Source organism: Lynx rufus, unplaced genomic scaffold (assembly GCF_022079265.1).
Source record: "Lynx rufus isolate CCGP_SWC_20201006 ecotype Redwood Valley unplaced genomic scaffold, mLynRuf1.p SCAF_7, whole genome shotgun sequence".
Classification (NCBI taxonomy): Eukaryota; Metazoa; Chordata; class Mammalia; order Carnivora; family Felidae; genus Lynx; species Lynx rufus.
The window spans coordinates 137,739,043-137,755,762 of NW_025814889.1; the positions used below are offsets into that span (position 1 = coordinate 137,739,043).

Here is a 16,720-nt window from a genome sequence, read left to right on the forward strand (position 1 = left end):
AAAACAGTACAATTGAGTAACAGTTAAAAGGGAATATACTGAAGTTGACCTTTCATAAACTCAGCGAGAGTACCAACAAATGATCTCTAAGGAATCAAATTATTTATTATTTAAGTATCATTCACAAGTTATCAAATTTATGAAGTTAATTCTTGTCAAAAGTAGCATTACTTGGAGGTTTCTGGGTACACATACACAACAAACCAGTAAACCAGATTTTATTCTCATATACTCAGTGATATGGTGGTAAGAACAATGAAGTGGCACCTGCTAACCTGGGTCCTCATCGCATTTCTGTTTGGACCTTGGACCTCAGAGTATGGCAAGTCCATTAACGTTTCTTTTTTTTAAAGTTTCTAGTTATTTATTTTGAGAGCCCGCACACGCATGTGGGAGGGGCAGAGAGAGAGAGAAGGAGAAGGAGAGGGAGAGGGAGAGGGAGAGGGAGAGAGAGAATCCCAAGAAGGTGCCGCACTGTCAGCACTTAGCCCAATGTAGGGCTCAATCTCACAAACAGTGAGATCATGACCTGAGCCAAAATCAAGAGCTGGACACTTAACCAACTGAGCCACCCAGGTGCCTCACCATTAACATTTCTGCTCTCAGTTTCCTCATTTGTAAACTGAAGAAAGTTGAATGACTTATAGGGTCCCTAGCAACATTAAATCCAAGAATTCCAGGTAAAATTCCTGCTATAAGATATAATTTTTCTATTAATAGAACAGGAATATTAAAATTCTAAAGTATACGGACAATGGAAGAATTTCTTTACCATTTGTACTCTTAATAAAGGAATAAAGGAATGGGCTGCCTTGAGAGAAAAGCTCCTAATCAATGACGTATTCCAAGTAACAGGTAAAAAGCCATCTGCCATGACACCGTAACAAATAGGAATTTCAACGATTCTAACTGTCCTCATAATGTTTAATGTTCTGCAACTCTACTTTCTGAAAGCTGTTTCAGTATATTATGAAAAACGTAGTCTGACTCTCACCAATACCACCCCTTACCACTAACAAACCCAAGGACACATACGCACATGGAAAAATATGAAGACACAAACATCACAGTGAGAAACACAACACTTTTATTTCTTCAAATATTATTGACTGCCTACTATGTGCCAGGCCTTTGCTGCTGGGAATATAGGAAGGAAGAAGGCAGAAAAAGTCCCTGCTCTTACAATCTTATAATCCAGTTGTTCTAATGGGGGGGGGGGGATTAGAGATTGAACAAGCAAACAAATAATAAACAAGATAATTTCATTCAGCAATAGATGTTACAAAAGAAACAATAGGGTAATACAACCGTACCAGGGAGGGGAAGGCCAATTTAGATTGGTGGTGTGGATAGCAAATGCCTACCTGAGAAAATGGCAATGAAACCTTGAATGAGAGAGTATTGGCCATGAAAAAAATCAGGCATACAGCTATTCAAGCAGAGGAAATAGCAAAAGCTTCAAGCTAGAAGTGAGGACGGCATGTTCAATAAATAGTAAAGGCCAGTGTGGTGGGAGAGTAGAGGAAACGAAAGCTTGAGAGGTGGGTGATGGTCTAGGTCAGTAGGCTGGACAGGGACACTAGTGGGAAGCACTGCACTGATGGAGGTTTTGTGCAAGAGAAAGACAAAATTTGGGGCGTCTTGGTGGCTCAGTCCATTGAGCGTCCAACTCTTGGTTTTGGCTCAGGTCATGATCTCACGGTTTGTGGGTCCGAGCCCCACTTTGGGCTCTGCACTGACAGCGAGGAGCCTGCTTGGGATTCTCTCTCTCCCTCCCTCTCTGCCCCTCCCCCACTCACGCTTGCTAGCTCTCTCTCAAAAATAAACATTTAAAAATTAAAAAAAAAGAGAACAGAGTCTGATTTGCATTTGACAAAGATCTAAATTTTTTTTAATGTTTATTTTTGAGGGAGACACACACACACACGCAGAGGGTGAGCAGGGGAGGGGCAGAAAGAGAGGGAGACACAGAATCCGAAGGAGGCTCCAAGCTATCGGCACAGAGCCCAACATGGGGCTCAAACCCACGAACCACGAGATCATGACCTGAGCCAAAATCGGATGCTTAACTGACTGAGCCCCCCAGGTACGCTGACAAAGATCACTCTAAACGCAAAGAACTATCAACCATAAATGAGGTACTCTACTAGGCATTGTAAAGGGCACCAAGAAATACCACAGAACAGCATATGCAAAGCATGCCTCTGGCCTCCTAGAGGTTCCCAATACCCTTTTAGGGAGCCCCTGAAGTCAAAACTCTTTCCATAATAATAGTAAGACTTCATTTGCCTTTTTCATTGTGTTAACATTTACACTGATGGTGCAAAAGCCAATGGTGGGTAAAGCTGCTAGGCCTTAACATAAATAAGATTTAATACAGAAGGCGATAGGAGCATTCACCTGTCTTCCTTTAAGCCATATATTAAGCAGATTATAAATATGTAAAACAATGTCACCCTTCTGGTTTTACAAAATGCAATTATTTTTCATAAAAGTATGTTATTTATATTAATGTGAATTGTTTCTTATTGCTGTTTTTACATTGATCATTATCATATATTTCTTAAATTTCTCAGTTTTAATTTCAAACACAATAAATATCAGTCAGAAACTCTTTGGGGACCTCAATAATTTATAAGAGTGTAAAGGGACAAGATCCAAAAGTTGAAAGCCTATGCCATGTAAGATATACACCCCTCAAGCTTATTTTTAGTTGGGAAAATCAGACATTTTTGTACTTCAGGTAGCAATGCCTATTTAGGAAACAAAACAGTAGAGACTACGTCAAAAAGCTTATTTTTAATGAATAGTGGGCCTTATTTGTCTTACATTATAAAAAAAAAATCTTTTTAGTAACCCAAAGCCAATACCTAGCAATGCTGACAGACAAAAGACTTTGTATCCAACAGTTACTGGTTTCATCTTCACGACGCCTTACCTCTTCTTTCTCTAACTTTGCATGTTTGCGCTCTGAAGCCACATTTTTTTTCTTATTAAAATTAAACTGTGCATCCTCTTCAGCTTTCAGTAACTTTCTTTTCTTTTCCTCATATTCTCCTATGAGCTCTCCTGAAGTGCTGATTTCCTCAAAAAACTGGGTTCTTTCTTTGGGTTTTTTCAATGAAATCGACTCCACAGTTCCCTTTCAAAAACAGTAAAGCACATCAACATAAAATATGTGGATGCATTTTCAAAATCATGAGCCAACTAAACGAGTACAGCTCCTTACCTGAAAAACGAGACAGTTCCGTGCTTTGACCATCACGCCGATCTTTTCCAACTGGGCTATGTAAGCAGAACGACTCACTGGATTATCATCAAAATAAAATTCTGAGCATCCCCCTAAGAGAATAAAACTGTTATTGGAACTATAAATACCAGACATGTAACAACTATTCAAAGGTTAGTAAAATTATTTTTCTTATTGAAGTGGCCAGTTATGTAACAACATAGGTGTTATTAATAAACGCATTTAATCATTCAACAATTATCGAATGTCTACTCTATGCCAAGGAGAATTCTATAGCAGTGAACAAAACGGAGGACAGTCTGGATCTCAAGGAGCTTATATATCCCACAGTGCAGACAAAAATGAGATATGTAAGTACAATAAAGATGTGAGAAAATGTTAAGTGCTAAGAAGTAAAAGAGAGCTGGGAAGGGGATATGGAAGTTTCTGTGACAGGGAACAGACATTACAATTTTAAACAGGATAGTGTTGCAGGATGAATGCTTATGTCTCCCCCCCCCCATTCATATGTAGAAATCCTAATGGTATTAGAAGGTGGGGCCTTTGGGAGGTCATTAAGTTGTGACTGTGGAGCCCTCATGAATGGGATTAGTGGGCTTATAAAAGAGACCCCACAGAGCTCCCTAGTTCCTTCCACCATATGAGAACACAATGAGCTGTATGCAACCCAGAAGAGAGCCCCTCATGTGACCATACTGGCAACCTGAGCTTGGACTCCCAGCCTTCAGAACTGTGAGAAATAAGTTTTTATTATTTATAAGCTATCTAGTCTGTGGTGTTTTGTTATAGCAGCCCAAACAAACTAAGACAGACGGGCTAAGAGCAAAAACAAAGCTGAGGCACTGCACTTCTGGTCTGAACATACATTACAAAGCCACAGTAATCCAAACAGTATGGCACTGGCATAAAAACAGACACAGAAACCAATGGCACAGAATAGAGAGCCCAGAAATACTGCATGAATGCACCTATATGTGGAATCTAAAATAGTCAAACTCATAGAAACAGAATAGAATGGTGGATGCCAGTGGCCAAGGGGAGAAAAAATGGGGGGAGATGTTGGTCAAGTATTATAAAGTTTCCATTATGCAAGATGCTAAGTTCTGGGGATCTAACATAGAGCAATGTGACTACAGTTAACAATTTGTATTATAAACTTCAAATCTGCTAAGAGGGTAGATCTTAAGTATTCTCACCACAAACACACACAACAATAGTGCCTGCATGCAAAGAAAATGGTAACTATGTAAGGTGATACATGTTAATTAGCTCAAATGTGGTACTGACTTCACAGTGTATATTAAAACATACATGTTTTAAATACATGCACTTTTGTGAAATTAACATTTTTTCTTTTTCTTTTTCTTTTAAAGTAAGCTCCAGGCCCAACCTGGGGCTCAAACCCACAACCTCAAGCTCAGGAGTCACATGTTCCGCCAACCGTGCCAGCCAGGTGCCCCTAAATACATGCAGTTTTTTACCTGTCAATTATACCTCAATAAAGATGGGAAAAATAAATTTATGACGATTTAGTAAATAAAGAGTAGGCTAGAGAATCCTTACTGAAACAGAGACTTTTGAGTAAAAACCCAAAAGTGAGAAAGAAAATTCACCAATAAAGATACCTAGGTGATAAAGTGGTAAAAATACTTAAATTACACATTAAGGTATAGGTATACAAGTATTTATTAATAAAATAGTATTTATACATTAGAAAATTAAGTCCATGTTCTAGTGGACCAGAATGAAATATCAAAAACAAAAAACCAAAACCAAGACATGCCTATATTATGGAGGCTCTGTAAACTCTGAACATATAGAAAAGATATTCATAAACAACTCTCAATCTTGCTTCTTCAGGAAACAGGAATTATAGGATTTAAATCACAAAATACAAATTCATATATTTCACTCAAATTGCTACTCAGTGGTAGAAAAACTTTCTATACAAACCAAAAATACAGGGGCATCTGGGTAGCTCAGTTGGTTAAGCATATGACTCTTGTTTCGGCTCAGGTCATGATCTCATGACTTGTAAGACTGAGCCCTGTGCCAGGCTCCTTGCTGACAGTGTGGAGCCTGCTTGGGATTCTTTCTCTGCCCCTCCCCTGCTCACACACGCATGCATGGTCTCTCTTTCTCTAAACTTTAGTAAGTATGTATGTGTGTGTGTATATATATATATATATATATATATATATATATACACGTCTGTATACATACATATACTCAGTTCATCACTAAGAAAAAGTTAAACGTACGTAAAGAACCTCCATCATTTTAACCTAATAACCAGTAGAAAAATGCTATTTGACAGTAGAGAAATTTGAACAAATATGTCTGCTTTAAAAAGAGTCTTAGTGGAGACTCATACAGGTTCTATTATTTACTTCTGAGATTTGCAATCCAAGAGAGGAAAACAAAAAAAACTCCAAATCTCTAGTTTACTATGCCAGTGAAATAAATCACACCCTTCAAATAAATAAAAAACAGGTCATCTGACTTAACTTTTGAAAAATCAAAGGGCTCATAAGCAAGTATCTACAAAAAAAATACCTCGGATAATCCTTGTAAATGTTTTCTCCTCTCCACTTTCCTCCACGTACACAATTTTTACACTCGCACAAGAAGAGACAGGTTTTCCAATATGTGCTCCATAAATGAGTTCTTGAATATTTTTCACTCTTAAATTAGCTGTTTTCTCTCCCATTACAAAACTAAGTGCATCCATTACATTAGATTTTCCTGGGAAAGAAAAGACAGAGAGAAAAGTTATCCCTTGTTAACAATAAAAAACCTTGCCCAGAGACAAAGAAGCCAACAATGGAAGTGAAATATAGCCAATACACATGTCTAAAAAGTAGTACTGTCTTGTCTATGTTTAAAATGCATGTGACCAATTTTATATAGATCACCGCGTTCTTCCATGCAGCTGTGGCAGAGCATTAAGTGGCCTAAATTTAAGGATCTAAGCAAGTGGATCTAAACCCAACTCTCTTCCATTATTAAATATTGTACTATGGCAACTCATTTAACCTCTCCGAATTTCAGTCATTCCATTTTATGATTAACTATCACCTATTTTAAAAAATGGCTAAGTATGTCCAAGATATCCCAAGGACTAGAATAAGATTGCTGGAATACTTATGATTGTAGGAGGTGGCGGTACAGAAAAGTTATAGAGCAGGTCTGAGCCTGCAATCCTTTGAAAGGCCTGCTCACAAGATTGGCTGTCATCTGGGGATTTGTATTTTGGGAGAGTTTCCACCACTTTCTGATAGGAATGTCTCACTGTGCCGAAAGTGTTTATACGACATGATTGATGCTGGACACCTCGCCTGTTTTCTTTTTAGGAGTCTGGAATTTTGGTAGATTTTGGTTTGTGCTAGACAGATGGTGCCTAGCTGACCATTCCCCAATAAAAATCCTGGGCACTGAGTCTTTGCTTGAGGTTCTTTGGTAGACAACATTTCATGTATATTGCCACTACATATTGCTGGAGGAGTTGCCTGTCCTGTGTGACCCCACTGAGGGAGGATTCTTAGAACCTCGTGCCTGGTTTCTTCAGTTTGTCCCATGTGCCTTCCCTCTTGCAGAATTTGCTCTGTTCCCTTTCGCTGTAACACATAACAATCCTGAGTACAACTACACACTGAGTTCTGTGAATCCTCCTAGCAAATCACTGAAATGGGGGTGGGGGGAGGGGGGTGTAGTCTTGGGCATTCCTGATCCAAAGGCCAAATTGTTATACAATCATGAGCCCACAGTTTGCTCTAAGACAATTTCCAAGGTGCTGTGTCATTGCTACCACCATCTGTATCTATCTACCTATCAATCAATCAATCAATCAATCACATTCCTTTCCCCATATCCGCAAGGAACTTAAATTTCCAAAGCCAGAACAGGAGGAAGATAATACAAAGAAAATACTGCCAGCCAGTGGAAATATGGCTTAGTTTTAGAAGTTTACGATCTTGGCTTGAACTCACAACCCTGAGATCAAGACTCGCATGCTCTACCAGCTGAACCAGCCAGGCGCCCCAGTTTGTAATCTTTCGAATTTTTTTTTTTTCAACGTTTATTTATTTTTGGGACAGAGAGAGACAGAGCATGAACGGGGGAGGGGCAGAGAGAGAGGGAGACACAGCATCAGAAACAGGCTCCAGGCTCTGAGCCATCAGCTCAGAGCCTGACGCGGGGCTCGAACTCCCGGACCGCGAGATCGTGACCTGGCTGAAGTCGGACGCTTAACCGACTGCGCCACCCAGGCGCCCCTGTAATCTTTCTAAAAAGAATCAGAAGTGGTTAAAATGCTATAAATTTATTTAGCTAAGTTTCAATTAATGATTGGGTATGAAACATGGCTTTTTGGGTTGACTGAAAGCTATTATAAGCCAGATAGGACAAAGTGGATACTAATTGAGTTGAATTAAATCTCACTGTAACAGAATTAAAGAGAAACCAGTTTTGGTCAATCCTTATTTAAAATCTGCCTAAAATAAACACTTGCTTACCCAAATTAATTTATTCCATTAATATCTTTTGAATAGCTATTATGTTAATAGCTATTAAGGATATACCAAAAGAAGAAGACAAAAAACCTCCCAGCCTAATGAAGGTTATGTTCTATTAAGAGAGACAAAAGACAAAAAAAGACAATTCCATACTAGAGTTAAGTATCATAAGTAAGGAAATAAACTGGGTGATGGAATAGAGGGTAACTGGGAGACATAACTTCAGATAGGATGGTCAGGAAACATTTTAAGAGCCTACTGACCAGCCAGTGTTAGCTTAAGACTCATCTGCTGAAAAGAATGAATGAATGAACAAACGAACAAACAAACCAAGTTTGGTAATGGTCAGATAGGGGACCTCTGCTGTAAAAACGCAAAATCAACATAAGGAAAATAATAATTCTGGAAGAATTATCTTTTAGGTCATCATCACTCAAAGATATAAAAATTACACTATCACTCTCCAGTCTCCAAACCTCAATATTTCCATTCATTTGCTTTCTTAACTAACATGCTAAGTCCCTTTTCATTCCAATTCTGCACATCCTCCTCCCATTTCCTCCTTCTTTCCCATCCTTCTGCCCATTCAAGTCCTTGTTACTTCAGGTGTCTCCTAGCTGTACTCCTACATCTGTTATCCAGTCTTCGCAACAATCCTATGAAGTAGGTTTTAATTTGTGTTTCATAAATTAAAAAGTAGAGACTCAAAGTCAAACAAATTGTATGTTTTGGAGGTGTCTGAATCCAAAATCTATATACTCTTCCAACAAAAAGCAGAGAATTATAACCCACTATAGTAAGTTCTAAAAATAAAATTAACACACCTAGACACACTTAAGAGAAGCACTAGCTACTGGAGGCTCTGAGTAGACTTTAGCAGGAGATGATTTGGGGCTAAGTTTTAAAAGGTAATTAAGAAGTTTGGAGGGGGGTAAACATACCATTCCAGGAAAAGACAACAGCTTGGTCATAGGTACCAAGAAGTAAGAGAGTATGGTACCATTTCAGTAAAAAATGGCAAATAATTTTATATAGGTGGAGCAGAGCTTATAAGAGAGAAATTAAACTTTATGCTGAAGATGATGTGAAACCATTGGAGGATTTTAGGAATAGCAGCGAATTTTTCAGACATGTTTTATCAAGATTTCTCAGACAATAACCCACAGAAAAATGAGCAAAGGACATAAAAAGGCAATTCAGAGAAAAATATAAAAGGCGCCTAAACATATGAAAAGATACTTAAGCTCAGTCATAATAAGAAAAATATAAATTAAAACTGTATTGACTACCAGTTCTATCGTACTGGCAAAAATCCAAAACCTTGAAAACACGTGCCTTTGGTGAGGCAGAAGGGAAACATACCCTTTCATATATTGTTGTTGGAGTTACAAAATGATACAACTCCTATAGAGGGGAAATTCGGCAATAGCTAATGAAATTATAAATCCATTCATCTTTATTTTTTATTTGAATTCCAGTATAGTTAACATATATTAACTTCAGGTATACAATACTGTGATTCAATAGTTTCATATATTACACCATACTCATCATGATAAACATACTCTTAATCCCCTTTACCTATTTTTTCAATCCTCCTACATACCTCTCTTTTGGTAACCATCTGTTTATTCTCTATAGTTAAGAATCTGTTTCTTGGTTTGTCTCTTTTTTGCTTTGTTCATTTGTTGTTTCTTAAATTCCACATATGAAATCATATGGTATTTGTCTTTCTGACTTATTTCACTTAGCATTATACTCTCTTGCTCCATGTATGTCTTTGCAAATGGCAAGATTTCATTCATTTTTTATGGCTGAATAATATTCCACTGTGTGTATGTATACATGTATGTATGTATATATGTATGTATGTATGTGGTATATATATATATGTACGTGTGTGTGTATATATAAATGTAAATAAAAAGGATTTTTCTCCACATCCTGGCCAACACCTGTTGTTTCTCGTGCTTTTGATTTTAGCCACTGTGGCAGGTGTGAGGTGATACCTCATTGTAGTTTTGATTTGCATCTCCCTGATGATGAGTGATGTGGAGCATCTTTTCATGTGTCTGTTGACCATCTGGATGTGTTTGGAGAAATGTCTGCTCATGCTGTCTGCCCATTTTTAATTGGACTATTTGATTTTTGGGTGTTGAGTTGTTTAGCTTCTGTATATATTTTGGATACTAACACTTCATCTAAATCCATTCATCTTTTGAGCCAGCAATTCCACTTCTAAAAATCTATCTCCCTGATTTATGTGCACAACTGTACAATGGCAAATACACAATTATGCAATTCATTACAGGTTATTTCTAACAGCAAAAGACTGGAAACTCAAGTGTCCAAAAATTAAGGGAATGCTTGAAATAGCTGTATAACAGCTACACAATGGAGAATTACACAGCAGAAAGAGAACAGAAGAGGACAAAGTAAAAAAAGTGCATAACAGCATATATAGTAAAAAACTAACTATGAACTTTGATGTAATGAGAAGTGAGGAGTTAGAGATAGCAATACATACATATTTGCTTGCATTTGCAAAAAGAAAACACTGAAAGACGATCAAGAAATGAATGGTCATCTGTACAAGGTGAAGAGCAGGACATGGAAACTGAGTTGGATACCTGTCTGCCTCTCCTGGTCCATTTTCTTTTCTTTTCTCTCTCTCTTTTTTTTAATTTTAAGTTTATTTATTTATTATTTATTTATTTTGAGAAAGACAGAGTCAGCACAAGTAGGGGAGGGACAGAGAGAGAGGGAGACAGAGAATCCCAAGCAGGCTCCACACCATCAGCACGGAGTCTGACACGGGGCTGGAACCCACTAAACTATGAGATCATGACCTGAGCCAAAATCAAGAGTTGGACACTTAACCAACTAAGCCACCCAGGAGCTCCTCCTGGTCCATTTTCTACCCTGTATCAATAGGTTCTCATGCCTTTTGGCTTCTACTTGGATTGGGCCAATGGGGAGCTCTGGCAGGAGGGAAGGAAAAGAATAGGGTCAGGGTATTTATTCCCTTACTTCCCTCTCTGTGAGGTGGCTTCTAGTTAGCTGTGTCTTTCGATAGGTCACCACCCTTTCAAATTTCCTTCTGGGTTCCTTCCTCTCTGGGCCTTGGGTGGTGACAGATCCATCATGCTAACCCTGCAATTCCTCTAGTCCTTCCAATTCCTTTATAGCCTTATACACATTTGTAATTACTCCCTTTGTAAACAAATTTTCCACAAATTGTCCTCATCTGAGTGTGCCACCTGCTTCCTGTTGGGACCCTACCTGATAGGGGAACAGTACAGAAGCAAGATCTCTTGGTGTATACCTTTATATAGAGTTTTGAGCTTTGAAATATGTGTATGTATTGTCATTTTTTTTAAAAAAACTAAAATTTAAAAATTCTATAAATGAAGGGTGCCTGGGTGGCTCAGTTGGTTAAGCGTCCGACTCAAGCCATGATCTCAGGATCATGATTTGAGCCCCACATCGGTATCTTAAGTCTGCTTAAGATTCTCTCTAAAAAAATTAAAAATAAAAATTCAAAAACAGAAACAAGTAAACTTAAGTGAATATTAAATTGGTGATAGCCATATTGAGAAATGGTTTATTTCAAGGGACCTCAGATCACAAAATTCTGACTGTACATTCTTAGTGGGATGTATTTCAAGCACCAAAAAGAAGTATAAAAGAACTTTAAATTTCCTTTAGTATCTTTATTGTTTGTAATGATACTGGCATTGGTAGTTTTAAGATCATTTTCTCTGTATTATAGATTTAAGCAAATAAGTATATTAGTGATGTTAGGAATTATTTTCAAAGTAAGAAAAAATATTTGCAATGACAAGAATCAGGGCACAGTTATGTTAAAACATAAACATAGTTATGTTAAAACTGAATGGGGGGCACCTGGGTAGCTCAGTGGGTTAAACGTCTGACTCTTGATTTCAGCTCAGGTCGTAATCTCATCGTTTGTGGGATTAAACCCCACATTGGGCTCTGCGCTGTGAGCATAGAGATTCTCTGCTTAGGGTTCTCTGTCCCCCCACCCCTGTCCCTACCCTGCTCGCACACAAGTATGCACATGCATGTTCTCTCTCAAAATAAATAAGCTTAAAAAAAAAAAGGCTCAGTTTTATAAACCTTAATGAAATGCTGATTCAGTCATAAATATTATTTGGTATTAAAACCATCTGGGTAGCACACAGGGTAATGTCTCTGACATCAGCTGTAGCAATAGTTTCTAGATAGGTCCCCTGAAGCAAGGGAAATAAAAGCAAAAATAAACTATTGGAACTACATCAAAAAAAAAAAAAAAAGCTTCCGCACAGCAAACAATTAATGAAACTAAAAGACAACCTGTGGAATGGGAGAAGATCTTTGCAAATGACATAGTAAATGATTACTGTTTAAAGTATATATAGAAGTTAAACAACTCAACACCCAAAATACAAATAATCCAATTGAAAATACGCAGACAACATGAACAGACATTTCTCCAAAGAACACATCCAGATGGTCAACAGACACATGGAAAGATGTTCCACATCACTCATCATCGGGGAGATGCAAATCAAAACTACAATGAGGTATCACCTCACACCTGCCACAGTGGCTAAAATCAAAAGCACAAGAAACAACAGGTGTTGGCCAGGATGTGGAGAAAAAGAAACCCTTGTGCACTGTTGGTAGGAATGCAGACTGGTGCAGCACTCTGAAAACCAGTATAGAGGTTCCTCAAAAAATTAAAAATAGATCTACCCTATAATCCAGTAATCACACTACTGGATATTTACCCAAAGAATACAAAAACACTAACTCAAAATGATATATGTACCCCTATGTTTATAGATGCGTTATTTACATTGGTCAAGGTATGTAAGCAGCCCAGGTGTCCATCAACTGATGAATGGATGAAGGAGATGTGGCATGTATATACAATGGAGTAGTACCCAGTCATAAAAAGGAATGAAATCTTGCCATTTGCAACAACATGGATGGAGCTAGAGAGTACAATGTTAAATGGAATAAATCGGAAATGACAAATACCATACGATTTCACTCATGCGGCATTTAAGGAACAAAGGAAGAGAGAGAGAGAGAGACAAACCAAGAAACACTAAGTATAGAGAACAAACATAGTTACCAGAGGATAGATGGTAGAGGGATGGGTGAAATAGGTTATGGGGAGTAAAGGGGATTGAAGAGTATACTTATCATGATGAATGCTGAGCAATGTATAGAATTTTTCAAACACTGTATCATATTAAAATTTAAAACTTAATAAAATTTAAAAAACTTGGGTAAATGCTTGATAAAGAACATTTGTATAATGTCAAAGCAACACTAGGAGACCAGACTAGTTAGAAGGGAAAAACTAATTGCACAATGTAGTGATCGCTGTCACCACCCTAATCCAGGGGTCAATCTTAGCATCACTAGTGGTAAAACAAATAGGTGTTATGTGATGTAATACCATGAGAAATACACAACATCACCTATGATGGAATCTAGCCAAAACTGTCTAATTTGAACCCATCAGCCTTTTAGGTATTGAATGTTTTCAAATGTCTTTTCCTCATCTATCAAGAAATAAAATGGATCTTCTTTCTTGTGGAAACAAATGAAGATTACTGAGGGAACAGAGTGGCACATAGATTAAAGTAGGGTAAGACCAAAGATTGGGAACTCAGCTAAAAGATTACTGCATTAATCCAAGGAAGAAATGATGAGAGCCTGAAACCCTGAGAGTAGTGGCAAAAGAGGGAAGAGCACAGGTTAGTGTTCTGGGTGTGACAGGGAGAATTTATTTAAATATGGAGAATTCAGGGGCGCCTGGGTGGCGCAGTCGGTTAAGCGTTCGACTTCAGCCAGGTCACGATCTCGCGGTCCGTGAGTTCGAGCCCCGCGTCGGGCTCTGGGCTGATGGCTCAGAGCCTGGAGCCTGTTTCCGATTCTGTGTCTCCCTCTCTCTCTGCCCCTCGCCCGTTCATGCTCTGTCTCTCTCTGTCCCAAAAATAAATAAACGTTGAAAAAAAAATTAAAAAAAAATAACAATTAAAGATGGAGAATTCATTTAGGTGGCAGCCATATGAAACTCCAGGAGTAAAGCATTCTAAGTCCAAGGAACAGCATATGCTAAGACCCTGAAATGGAAATAAGCTTGGTCTGTGTAAGGAAGGCAAAAAAGAAAAGCAATTCTGACCAAAGCATAGTAAACACAGCGAAAAAGAATATTAAAGAAGAGAAATACACAGAGGCCAGATCATAAAGGCCTTTGTGGATCATGGTAGAAACACCGGATTTCATTCCAAGTGTGGGGGAAAGCCATTCGACAGTTTTAAGCTAGGCAGTGCTCTGATTTATAGATTTCCTTTGTTTGTTAACCACTCACTCTGGGTGCTGTGAAAATGAATTGTAGGGAGACAAGAAAGTAAGCAGAAGGATGTGTTAGGAGGTTATAGCAATAGTCCAAATGAGAGCTCTAGCATCTTCGATTGTGATAGTGGCGAAAAATGGCAAGAAACAACTGGATTCAGGATGTATTTCAGAGGTAGAGTTATTAGGATTTATAGAAGATTAAATGAGGGAAGTGGAGCGTAGAAGGAGGAATAAAGAATGACTCTGGGTTTCTGGTCTGAATAAATGAGTAAACTGCATCCCTTACCAAGCAGGTAAGACCTAGGAAGGAATAAGTTTGTCTCGTGGAAGTGGGGGAGAGGAAATTTGCTACTCTTTCTGATTATAGTACTTTATTTTTTTTAGATTTTATTTTCTATGCCCAACATGGGCATTAATTTCTATGCCCAACGTGGGGTCTGAACTTGACTGAGCCAGCTAGGTGACTTCTAGGTCTACTAGAAGTAGCAAAAAATGAAAATACGCTGAATATTATAGGCTAGATATATAATTTTGGAAGTCAGTAGCATAAAGATGGCATTTGAAGCCATGAAACTGAATAAGATCATGTGGGAAAAGAACACAGGGAAGAGAAAGACAAAGGACCTATTTCCAGGGGGTGGGAAGATTCTAGTGCTTAAGAGACCCAGGGGAGAAGCAGCCAATTACTGAGGGCTTGCCAATGAAACAGGAGAAAACCTAGTCGGTACACAAAGTCAAAAAGAGTCAAGTGACCCAAGGGAGGGATGAAATGTGATCTATCATGCCACCTAGACAGCAAGACCTTCCCTTGACCAACTTCTTTAAAAACACCCCCAGTACTTCCTATCTCTGTTTCTATTTTTCTCCTTATTACTTAACACTTTAATATTCTACATACTTTTCATATTTAGTGTGTTGTCTGTCTCTCCACCTTTGAATGTAAGTTCTATATGGAAAGGGATTTTTATGTTTGTTCACTGATGAGAATGGTACATGGCATATAGTAGGCATTCAATCATTTTTAAATGAATGAAATACCACTGATATATCAAAGGGAATGAGGATAGGAAATTGGCCACTGACTCTTACAAGACGTAGGTCAACAGTGACATAGAGAAATTTCAGTGGAGCTTGAAAACTTGAAATCACACTTGAAAACTGAATCAAGAGCATTGAGAATGGCTCAAAGAGTTTCACTGTATTGATAAATTGGGGCAATAGCCTAAAGAGACAGTGAAGTTCAAGGGATTTTCCCCCAAGCATTTCATAAATTTTTTTTTCAACTTATTTATTTTGAGAGAGGCAGAGAGAACGAGCGCAAGTGGGGGAGAAGGGCAGAGAGAGAATACCAAGCAGACTCCACACTCCACGCTGTGCCCAAAGTGCAATCCTATGATATAGTAAGATCATGACCTGAGCCAAAATCAACAGTCAGATGCTTAACCAACTGAGTCACCCAGGCACCCCTATAAAATTTTCAAACATACAAGAAAGTTGAAAGAATTTCATAGTAAACACCCATACATTTACCACTAAATTCTACAATTAACATTGTACTATACTTTCTTTTCATACAGCTATATACCCTCTATGTTATAAGAGTGATAATAAGACATGTATTAATGCCAATGAAAACTACCCAATAAGGGAGAAAGATAAAATCCAGAGAAAGAATTACAAAATAAAAGGGGGAAGGATTTAAAACAGAGGTGGAGAGGACTCAGGTACACTTGTAGTACTTCTCTGCTAAATATGCTTCAAAGTCTCCCATTTTCTTCCATAAAGTTAAATATATCACCCTGGCAAGGACTGACCCAAAAGGATTTCAACGTTATATCCTGCCGCTCCTCTACACATTCTTGCCAATTTGGACTATTAGCTGTCCCACCGACAGACCTTCCCAAACCCCTGGGAAAATACTCTTTACTCTTTGAGCCAGTTCAAATGATAATTCCTCTAGAAAACCTTCCCTAATCTTGACCTCTTCTTGACCATACCTCCCCAAATCAGCTCTAGTATTTTCCTTGCTTAAAGTTCCATAAACAATGTTACTGGGTCTCCTATTTCAATTAGTGTATTTTCTTATACTCCCTAAACCTTGAGAGCAGAAGCTGTCTTATAATACATACCTTCTTCTGCTCCTAACACTATGTATATGCAAAAACTATTTGCTAAATTCAAGTGGAGAACACTAAGGTTAAAATCAAAATGAGATTTTTCCCAGTACCACAAAAAATCAACATTAGATTTACTAAAAACAAGTGAGAACATGTCAAATTTTGACAGGTGGTGACAATAGGAAATTATTACAAAAAGTATGACTAACTAGCTAAATTGAAGTTTAAGAGAAAATGAATGTAACAGGTAATTATCAATTGGTTTAATAAAATCTACCTAAATGTGCCAGTAATTCCGTAAGATTATTTATTAAAAGATGACTTATTAACAAGTGTTCAAATGAATATAAATGAAATACCACCCATTAAATTAGTCTTGGATGAGTATTATACTGAATTTTAGCCTTTGTATAGAAGGAGAATGTGAATAGCTCATGCAAAATTCAGCAATAAGTACACCA

General features: G+C 37.9%; 1 protein-coding gene across 2 annotated transcripts in view; it reads right to left on the bottom strand.

The window, feature by feature from the left end:
* The window catches only part of SMC1B (structural maintenance of chromosomes 1B), a 75,333-nt gene that overhangs the window by 55,052 nt on the left and 3,561 nt on the right, over positions 1 to 16,720 (bottom strand). For both annotated transcript variants that reach the window (XM_047064983.1, XM_047064982.1), the window contains exons 2-4: positions 5,807 to 5,995; positions 3,230 to 3,342; positions 2,939 to 3,142 (exon numbers count right to left, since the gene is read on the bottom strand). In XM_047064983.1, the coding sequence (XP_046920939.1) occupies positions 2,939 to 3,142; positions 3,230 to 3,342; positions 5,807 to 5,995 (506 nt within the window). The remainder of the gene's footprint in view (positions 1 to 2,938; positions 3,143 to 3,229; positions 3,343 to 5,806; positions 5,996 to 16,720) is intronic.